Source organism: Drosophila ananassae, chromosome XL (genome assembly GCF_017639315.1).
Source record: "Drosophila ananassae strain 14024-0371.13 chromosome XL, ASM1763931v2, whole genome shotgun sequence".
Classification (NCBI taxonomy): Eukaryota; Metazoa; Arthropoda; class Insecta; order Diptera; family Drosophilidae; genus Drosophila; species Drosophila ananassae.
The window spans coordinates 1450191-1460815 of NC_057931.1; the positions used below are offsets into that span (position 1 = coordinate 1450191).

At 53.9% G+C, this 10625-nt stretch overlaps 1 protein-coding gene across 2 annotated transcripts; it reads left to right on the forward strand.

Moving 5' to 3' along the window:
* Window positions 1–6302: 6302 nt before the first annotated feature.
* On the forward strand, window positions 6303–9739 carry LOC123257505. 2 transcript variants are annotated; one of them, XM_044716809.1, is made up of 2 exons: window positions 6303–6510; window positions 7397–9739. In XM_044716809.1, the coding sequence occupies exon 2, from the start codon at window positions 7418–7420 to the stop codon at window positions 9662–9664; it is 2247 nt and encodes a 748-aa protein (XP_044572744.1). In that variant the 5' UTR covers window positions 6303–6510; window positions 7397–7417; the 3' UTR covers window positions 9665–9739. The 2 variants fall into 2 exon arrangements, with proteins under 2 accessions (XP_044572744.1, XP_044572743.1); XM_044716808.1 differs by having other exon boundaries at window positions 6304–7217.
* The last annotated feature ends 886 nt before the right edge of the window (window positions 9740–10625 follow it).

The following is a 10625-nucleotide window of genomic DNA, read 5'->3' on the forward strand; positions in this document are numbered from 1 at the left end:
GCACTTTCGTACTCACATTCGCGTAATTATGTAATGCAGGAATACGGGCTCCCCCGCATCCCCATCCGCATCCGCAACAGATAAATAAAGAACAAAGTGCAGCCCGGCTGGGGCAGGGCGGTCGCGGCGTTATGCAGGTAATAACAGTGCAAATATGTAATTACTAAAAAATTTGTGTTTGGCTCTGTGCGTCCGCACCACTGATGGCGAACTACAAAACCCGTTTTCTATATTTTGCAGCATAATGAGGCGCCACAAAGGGCTCCGGCGAGCGGAGGAGGCGGCCAAGAGGGAGTCCTGCCGGTGGCAGGAGCCTGTGTGCACGGCGAGGATGCGGAGTGCAGGATGAGCAGCCAGGAGGCGGCAGGACGAAATGGCGGATTGCGGATGGCGGGCGGAGCGCTTTGCTGATGACTCTGTGGGCAAATAATTAGATATGCCGCTGGGCTAACCAGACTGTGAATAGAATGCCAAGCACACACCCACACACGGCGCACCCCACCTGGATGGAGAGGTAAGTACAGTGGGCCACCCCTATAAATTATCCAAGCCCGCCCCGCCACAGTGCGGGTATTGGCTCTGCGGAAGGTTATGCTTCGTCGGGATTAATTTTTCGTGAGCCTCGAAGTCTGATAAACCCAAACTCTCCAAACTTCCAAGTCCCTGCCAGCTTAGCTCAGATTTTTCCGGCAATTTTCCGCCGTAGCCGCCCACAGTGCCCGCCGCCCGAAACTGTTCCGAGGAGCCATATGTGGAGAAACCGCAGGAGCTGCGCCAACATCGCCGCCTACATTTTAGTGTGGCTGGCTCCGCGGCTCTGCCTGGCTCTATCCTGCCATCCTGTCCCATATCCTGGCTCCAGACTGAGTTTCAGTCTGGGGTTAGGGCTGCACCGAGAGAAAATAGGGGGCTTCTGGAATAAATTCCATTGCATTTAGGTCCTTAAAGAGGTGTGCTATGTGCCGTCTACGCTTCTATCCGTTCTTTTTAAGATTATCTGTTGTCTGGAGCGGGTCTAGGGCTATTTCTCGCTGTGCTGGATGAGGTCCTGGGCCTGGATCTGATGTGGTGTGGCCTGAGGTGGCAGTCAAGTGCATACATGTACACGAGGCAGCCACCAGGGCCGTAGTCGTTGTTTTTGAGGCTGGGGCATGCCTCACTGGGTTTGCCTCTCATCCGCCAGAGTCCGTCGGGGGGAACCATCCTCCCCCGCCATCCCAGTCACCATCCCAGGGCCGGGTCTTAGCTGTCCTTTATTTTAAGCAGCCAACGCGGAAAAATTCCTTTAAAAAGCCGCAAAAAAGGGAAAAGCAAGGCGGTGCACTCGCAAGAAATGGCTCGGAATCAAACACACGGACCTGGCCCATCCAAGCCCCGGAAAATCCACGTCATCGCCGTAGAAAAACAAAAATCCGTAACGGCTGGAGAGGGAGGAACTGGGGCAATATGGGGACTGGAAACTGGGGACTGGAGACTGGGGAGGCACAGATCCCTGTGCCCAAAACAGTTTTCCTATGCAATTTGAATAATTTAATGGATTTTTATGAGCAGTAAACTCCTCGCTGGATGGATGCACTCACTCAGTCACTCGGATTGCCAGCTTTACGGAATCCGGAATCCAGGTTCCGCATCCGCAGCCGGATCTCAGCCCGGATTCCCCGACAGCCGCAACTTGAGACATTTGGCCCGGCTAGCGGCAGCCAATTGCTGAAAATTCCAGCCTGGCGAAAAATGTCCTGCCGGTGACGGGAAAATCGCCGTAAATTCGTGTCGGCCGGAATAAGGATGAGCTTGGTTGGGGATTGCAATAGTGCACTGAGAGAAACTGAGGATATATGTAGATGATTTTCCGAAAAAGCCTTTTCGAAAGTCGGGGGACTTTCCACACAAGGGATACTATTTCGCTGAGTGAGCTGAATCCCCTTCATTGCGCTCCAGCTTCGGCTGGGAGGGTGGACGTGGAGGCTGGTTGCCCGGCTACTATGGGCTTATTCAATTTTGCAGTGCCCGCCCGGGTGGCTGGCGCCCCCTGGTGCTGCCCGCGCCGCCGGCCATGTCCTGGCCTGTCTTCCCAATTGACTGCCGCGCCACTTCCGTTTCGTTGACGATGGGGATGCGATGGCAGTGGCAGTGGCAGTGGCGATGGCGATGGCTATAGCGATGGCTATGACGATGGCAACACCAAAGGCAGCCAAGCGTTCGCTCCTGAATGCACAGCAGCAGCAACATTGTTGTCGTTGTCGACGTTGTGCAGCAAATGCAATAAATTTTCAAGTCATTTCAACTTCCGGTGTGTGGCCCCGATTACAGTTTAGTAGCTGTAAATACAAAGCGAAATACACACAGCGCCACACTGGAAGAAACCTCACATCCAGGGGATTATTGGTTGAGCGGAGGACCACTGCTTGGGCTTCTAAACTCTTTTTCCAGTGAATCTCCTCCAGACACATCCCCATTACTGCCCCATTCCCGGCTGCCGGGCCACTTCCCAGCCGTCTGGCTCTTTAAGGCTAGGATCTTTAACGTAGAATGGTGGGGAATCGATCCACAAATCGATTAAGGTACTCCGCTAGTGAATCGGATGGAAACTGGGGAAGATATGGCCGTGGCTCTGGACCATATATCGAAATCCTGGATTCTACAGGGGTACCCCCAGGAAAAATTTGAAAAATGGGGATCCAAAATTTTGTATCGAGGTTTTGATGCAGAATCGTGGGGAATTCATCCACAAATCGATTAAGGTACTCCGCTAGTGAATCGGATGGAAACTGGGGAAGATATGGCCTTGGTTGTGGACCATATATCGAAATCCTGGTTTCTACAGGGGTACCCCTAGGAAAAATTTGAAAAATGGGGATCCAAAATTTTGTATCCAGGTTTTGATGCAGAATCGTGGGGAATTGATCCACAAATCGATTAAGGTACTCCGCTAGTGAATCGGATGGAAACTGGGGAAGATATGGCCGTGGTTCTGGACCATACATCGAATTCCTGGATTCTACAGGGGTACCCCTAGGAAAAATTTGAAAAATGGGGATCCAAAATTTTGTATCCAGGTTTTGATGCAGAATGATGAGGAATTCATCCACAAATCGATTAAGGTACTCCGCTAGTGAATCGGATGGAAATTGGGGAAGATATGGCCTTGGTTGTGGACCATATATCGAAATCCTGGTTTCTACAGGGGTACCCCTAGGAAAAATTTGAAAAATGGGGATCCAAAATTTTGTATCGAGGTTTTGATGCAAAATCGTGGGGAATTGATCCACAAATCGATTAAGGTACTCCGCTAGTGAATCGGATGGAAACTGGGGAAGATATGGCCGTGGCTCTGGACCATACATCGAATTCCTGGATTCTACAGGGGTACCCCTAGGAAAAATTTGAAAAATGGGGATCCAAAATTTTGTATCCAGGTTTTGATGCAGAATCGTGGGGAATTGATCCACAAATCGATTAAGGTACTCCGCTAGTGAATCGGATAGAAACTGGGGAAGATATGGCCGTGGTTCTGGACCATACATCGAATTCCTGGATTCTACAGGGGTACCCCTAGGAAAAATTTGAAAAATGGGGATCCAAAATTTTGTATCCAGGTTTTGATGCAGAATCGTGGGGAATTGATCCACAAATCGATTAAGGTACTCCGCTAGTGAATCGAATGGAAATTGGGGAAGATATGGCCTTGGTTGTGGACCATATATCGAAATCTAGGATATTAAAGAGGCACCCCTAGACTCCTAAAAAAAAGATTCCCGAAACTGCTCAGCTCCCGAAAGAATGTGGAGGCGGAATTTCTGAAAGGAATATGACAGAGTAGGCTAGATTCGTCATCGTCCTGGAGCCACTCTGCTTTCCAACATGCTTTTTTTAATACCCAATTTTTGCCTCTTCCTCCAGCCCGCGAAAAGCCCAAAGTAATTACTGTTCAATTCCAGGGGGGGTGAAATGATGCAGGATGCTGGGTGGTGGGGGTGCAGGGCGGAAGGACGCGGTGGTGCGTGGGTCGGGAATTATAAGGGACAACCGCCAGCTGACATTTGTGAAGTTTTCTCCAGTATTTGCCTTGTCATTGTCATAGACGGCCGTTGTTTACCCATTATGGCGAATGTGTGTGTGTGGCCCGCCATTGTTGTTGTTGGCACGCACACACCGCCCCCACTCCCACCCAGGGGCGTGGGCGGGGGGGCTCAAGGGGGCTCAGAAGGCCTTGGTTTCTTTCGGCCTCGAACAATGGAAGTATTTCAGAACTAGAATCCTTTCAGTTTCGAGCTATAAATACCATAGGAACTGTGGCCCCTGGGGGGTAGCCCTGCCCTGCCGCCGCCACTGCCTTCCACGCTGTCTCCGTCCCTGTCTCATCCTGTAACTGTCACATTGCTGGCACTTCATCATCATCAACAACAGCAGCAGTCAACGCTTCTCTTTCGCTCCTTCCACAGGACATTCTCACAGCTGGTGATTAGCGACGAAGTCAGGGGCGTCGTCTGGCACGGGGCTGGCAGGGGGGGCGCTCTGCCACTCTGCCACTCTGCCACTCTGCCGCTCAGGAAACTCTCACGATAACGTCACTGGGGGCGATGGCAAATGATTGCCACTTGAGGTGTAAACGAGCGCATTTTACAGCGTCTTTGAGATGCTCAAAAAAAGCAGAAAAATGAAAGGAGGAAGCCCGGGAAGAAGGCGGGAGAACACTAACTGAAATCACTGCCAGCCAGCCAGCCAGCCAGCCATCCTGCCATCCTGGAAATAAAAAAAGGATGAGACATTGACAGAAAGGGGGCAGGCTCGTCCTTGCACTGTTATCGATAAATGCACAAAGCTTTAGCTGCAAATCGATTGTCATTAGGCGTTATCCTGCGCCATCTGAGAGGGCACGGAGCATAAAATATGCTTCATAAGAACATTAAAGATAAGACTGGAAATCCAACCTCTCCCAAGTTCGGTCCTCTTTAAGCCCCAGAAGTTCTCCTTTTTCACAAACTTGTACATGCCCTCCTCGGAAACCCCAAGGATTTCAGACAAAACAACAAGCTCCCATCTCCCAGCTGCCAGCTCCCAGCAGCAAAAGGCAAATTATTCCAACGAACTCCCCGCTTTCTTGACTATTTTTTTTTTCGCCCATTTCCATGGCACTTGTTTCCGGGAGCTCCGATTGCAACCAAATACAAATTAGGAAATGCTTTGCGAGGGGTTATGGTCGAGGAAGTGGCAGTGGCAGTGGCAGTGGCAGTGTATGTGCCACCGGCTGACAAGTAATGAATGGATGTCCGAGCAGCCATTGTTCGGAAATCTGAAATTATTTTCGATGGCCCCGGGCCCGGGGAGTCCCCGTTGGCATTACCACTTGTCGTGGCTAAAATGGACTGACATTTGTCGCTATGGCCCCGATGAATCGAATGGTTTCTGGGTTGCTGTTGCTGTTGCTGTTGCCACTGCAACTACTGTAAGCTGCAACGCCTGCAACTCTGCAGCATTCGCATTATAGCCACGGCGATTATGGCCGTCGTTGGGAAGGGCGGAGAATGGCCACCGGCGGACCCTTTTACTCCGCTTTGAATGGTCGTGGCTTGGTTCTATTGATTTCGAAAGGGATCTGGTGGCCCTGTTGGGCTCCCACATTCGCCCAACTCGATTCGCCAAAAACCCATCTAAAAACTGTGCGAACTTGCATGTTTTATGATTCGTGTTCTCGGGCTGGTGGTTCGTGTTGTTTACACGTGTGTGTGCCTTCGTTTGTTGCCGACTTTTTGCACGGCCCTACATATGTATATATATTATAGTACATATATACATCGTATGTATGAATATATAGCTTCGTCCTGTGGCTGTCAAGTGTTAATTGTGCCCGAAAACCAAATCCAAATTCGAAACAGTCTACACCCCTTGGTTTGGATCCGGACTAAAGGCGACTCTCCAATCGTGGAGACTTGACTAAAGTTCCAAAAGCCCTCATTTAAACTTAGCGGCTAGTCCAGTATCTGTTTCTGATCCAAATCCTTTTTATTGAAGACTTAAAAACGATTTATTCGATTTGTTGAAGCCCAAATAGAAAAAACTCCTTTCCAAAACATGAAACTAAATTAAATATATATTTAACACGTATTTTAAGTGCTTTATACCTTAAATTGGCGCTAAAAACTTAGTTTGAAGATTTTTCACCTTTCCGGTTCGTAACGGTTCGCCCGGTTCGCTAGTGCAGCCAATCACTGTCAAACAGTGCTGCCAATACCGCAAAACAGTGCTGCCCATAGCGATAGTCGATAGTCGATTGCCGCTATCGATAGTCCGATGAAAATAGCTAAATGTGGCCGAAATATAGCCAAGCCGCCACCACTAACCAACATATTGTTGCCGGCATACCAAAGTTTTTCAAAAATTCCCTTGCAAAGGGGAGTTCAAGTGCGATACGACTTAAACGCGGTAGTTGGCTAGCTTGGCAGGTGGCGAGCATGTTCCCCGCATACAGCGGCACTGCCGCCAAAAAGAAGGACGACAGGAGCGCACCCGGTAAGGAAAAAGACGTCGAAAGGCCGCCGCCAAGCGGAGTAGATTGGAGGAACAACAGCAGCTTCGGCGTGGATGCGCCGGCGGATGACAAGGCAGAAAACGGGGACCGGCCCCAGTGGGTCAGCTCCGACGACTCGGAGTCTTCCGCCCAGAGCGAGGCGGAGGATGAGTCATCCGCAGAAGAGACCCCGCAGATCACGGCTGGGCCGTCTGCGTCCACACAGCTGCGCCTGGACTTCGACGGCAAGGAAACGTTCTATGTGGACAAGAAGAGCAACAACACGTTCCGCTCCGCAAGCGTTAGGAGCCTAACCAGGCCGACCAAGCCCACCTACCGCATCTGGATGAAACGCCTCACCGATTGGTCCCCAGGCCTGAGGCCGAGGCGCTTGGAACGTTCCAGGAACCGGCGCTACATCAGGGGCGTGGCCTCCGGCGCCGACGACAAGCCCTCGGAGCTGGAGGTGCAAAAGCGCCAGGAGGAGCTCAAGGAGCTGAAGGTGGCCGTCCAGCGGGAGCCGCAGTGCGAGGCCCACTGGCTGAGCCTGCACCGCATGCTGGCCCTCAACCTGGACAAGGCCAACCGGCTGGCCGTGTCCGAGCACCAGCTACATTCCCTGGAGGAAGCCCTCGCCCACCACCCGTCCAACGAGCGGCTGCTGCACCTGTACACGGAGACCGCGGCGGCCGCCTATCCAGCCAGCCAGGTGGGGCCTCCTCCCAGATTCTAGCTCCTTCCGATTGAAACTCCCCCAGCCCAGTCGTTGTAGTTTTCGGCTCCAAGTAGGCCCTGGCTTTCTAGTTTAGTCTGCGAGCCGGTCTCGTCGCTTCACTTCAGTCTGATTCTGGGCTCCGAGCTGTAAGTAACTCTCTATTTTACTTCCAGGTGGCAATCCTACTTGAACGTATGTTGGAAAAAAACCCATTCGAATATACCCTTTGGACTTCTCTGATCATGGCCACTCAAGGGACCATGGCCCGTTGCAACGTGCCCGACGTGATGCGCATCTACGAGAACAGCATGCGCCGCATGCACCTCGGCCACACCGACGCCTCGAGCCAGAGGTTCGACTCAGTGGACACAGATCCCATCATGATGAAGCTCTTCAACAACTGCTGCCTGTTCCTGCGCCAGTCCGGCAACTTCAACCAGCTCTTCGGCCTCATTCGCATGTCCGTGGAGCTCAACTTCCCCGACCAGGCCATGGACTTCCTGGAGGCAACTGCCGCCGACGAGCAGCCGCTGATCGAGTTCGAGGAGCTGGTGCTGAGCTCGGGCCTACCTATGGCCCAGATATGGATTCGTGTAGAGCTGCTGCGTCAGGCGTATCACTACCTGCCGTATCCCCAGATGCGCCACTCGGAGGCCGACGCCGTGGAGGGCGGCCTGGACACCCAGCGCTTCGTGTTCAGCTCGGACGTGTGCCGCTACGCCTATCCGCTGAAGGCCCCGGACAACAGACTGCAGCTCATGCTGCTGGTGGTTCAGCTGCTCAAGATGCCGGTTAGCACATCCGAATGCCTTGCGGAGAGGCTCGGCACTCGCACCGACCAGTTCGGCGACTCGGACGCCGTGGAGATGATGCTGGCCGGCCTGGCGGAGCGCAGCTCCTACGCCGTGCCCATTGACCAAAGCCTAGACTTCGCGAAGGCCCTGATGGCCCTGGCCAAAGACCTGAGCGTCACCCCGAGCTACTTGCCGCACATGATCGGCAGCGAGCTGTACGCAGCGACCGTTGGAAAGTTCCTGCTGAGTGCTGCGGCCGCCTTCCGCCCGGCTGAGCCGAGGCGCCAGATCTTCGTCGTATTGTGGTTCCGTCTGCAGCGCATCATCCTTCTTGCCGGAAAACTATCCGGGAAGATGGATGCTGGTAAACTGCATGATATGCGCTGCGCCGTGCGCCACATGGTGGCACGGGACGAGAACAGAGACGTGGCCCGCATGTTCGTCGAATATGGCACCTGGGAATTTGAGCGCCTGGAGCGCGACGACGATCCCGAGAGGGCCTTCAAAATCTTCATGAAACTCATTCAAGCTGGTGCTGAGGAAGGCGAGTTCCTTACTTGTCCGCAGATGATGCTTGCCTACGTTGTCTTTGCCGAGATGCTGATGGCCTACAACCGCCGCGAGCACGCCCTCCATCTGCTCTGCTGCATGAACATGGGCGTGGTGGTGGACACTCTCAGCCAGGAGGAAGCCAAGAGAGCGACACGCACCTCCAACCGCGGCCTGGAGCTCCTGACAAACGAGGTGCGCGCTCTGGATGGGATGTCGCCGACGATGCTCCTGGAAGAGTACTTCCAGCCCCACAAGCTGGTGCTCTATGCGCGCGCCCGCTGCCTGATGCTGTGCCTGTTCAGCCGCTTCGAGGAGGCCAACAGTCTGCTGCTCGACCTGCTCGCGGATCCTCTGTCCCAGGCCAAGGCCCAGACCAGCGAGAGACGTCGCTTCCTGCGCGAGCAGCTGATGGAGCTGCGTATGACAGTGCTGCAGTTGCCCACTCCGGCGCTCTTGCCTCTGGACTCGACCGACGCCGAGGCTCGTGAGGCACCAACTCCAAGCCTCGTGGCTGCCAGGGGCAAGCTGCTCGTGTCGTTGGTGCGGTCGGGCCTCGAGGAGTTCCCCCGCAACATGGCCATGCTCCTGCGCTGGTCCACGTTCTCCACCCTGGAATGGCACAAGCTTCGCGCCCAGCTCATCCGCACCGAGGCGGGCGTCGCCTCGCTACTGCACATGGTGGTGGCCTCCAGCTGCCGCTTCGGCGCATCGATGCAGCAGGCCGTGGGAGCCGGAGGGCTGCAGGTGCACATCCAGACCGCCGTGCGCAACCGCGTCATAAGCATGTTCGAGACGTTCCTGCCGACCAACCCGCACCGCACCGAGGTCGAGGCCCGGCAGTGGGCGGTCTTGCGGAAGAACTCGCTCTACTGGCGCCTCTACCTGCGCTGCCTCTCCGACGTGAACGCCAGCTTCGAGCGCAGCAAGGAGTGCCTGCTGTCCGCTCTGGACGAGTGCCCCTGGGACAAGGCCATCTACATCGACGGGGCCACCCACGTGCCGCAGGAGCTGGGCCACCTGCAGGACCTGATGATCGAGAAGCAGCTCCGCATGTTCGCCGTGCCCGAGGAGCTGGACATCCTCCGCCGCCTCTAATTCGTCCCACGAATCAGCCCTCGTTATATATTTCGTTACTTTTTCGCCCACAATAAATGGGTTTGCATCTGGTTACACGCCTCCTCGAAGGATTTCTTTAGTTGGGCACTTGTTCGGAGTTCCAGAGGTAAGCGACACTATCTGTTGAACCTTGCGACTAATGTTAGTGCTGTAAGTTCTACTAATATTAAGTACTTGGCATGGTGCAGGCTAGTCTGTTATCGGGGAGACTGGCCTGGCACTCCTCCAGAACTCGGAATCAGCTGGTGGGCCAAACATTCGATTATGCTGGAGACTCCCACCCCGCCATCTCTCCCCCGCCGGGGGTGGTCTGGTCGGCGGGGAATCATCCCGAAGCCCGAATATCGGACGACCGAGATTAGAGCGTCTGCCGCGTCCGCCGCTCTCCGTGTTTATTATTTGGGTGTCTTATCACCAGATAGCCGAAGAAATCTCGCCAACAAAAGCAGGAGAGCGAGAACACAGGAGGGAAGAATTATAGTATACGACGGGGTCTGTATGGACTATAGGGTCTGTGGAGGAGTAACTGACGGAAGCTTGATCTTTATTTCAACTCCTCCCGACTGATCTTAGTTTCAAAATTCAGGCCAGTCGGCAGTCGATTTCGGAATCAGGGTTCCAGGAACGCAGTTCTCCTGATAAAAAATATTGATCATTGAAGCCTTGGCTTTTTTGTGAAACTTTTGCTCCGCGCCGGAAGCGTTTCATGAAATTATGAAACCTTTCGAAACACTCCGTGTGGCCCCGACTGTGCCGAGTTGCGAGAGAGAGCGGGACAGAGACTCTCTTGCCACTCGACTCGAATGTTGCGTATGCGCCCTGTGGGCGCCCTCCGCCTCGCCACCGCTTGGCCTCTGTTTTCGGGCCACTTCTGGCTCCTCCGTTCGTCACTGTTGCTCGCCAAGGAGCTCCCCTGGGGGGCAGATGGGCCAGGAGTGGA

Bases quoted from the DNA above. Each gene is read 5' to 3' on its own strand.
- LOC123257505 (XM_044716808.1), top strand. From the start codon at position 6,306: ATGTGGCCGAAATATAGCCAAGCCGCCACCACTAACCAACATATTGTT. The intron at 7,218-7,396 runs GTGGGGCCTCCT...TTTTACTTCCAG, and splicing joins CCGCCTATCCAGCCAGCCAG to GTGGCAATCCTACTTGAACG.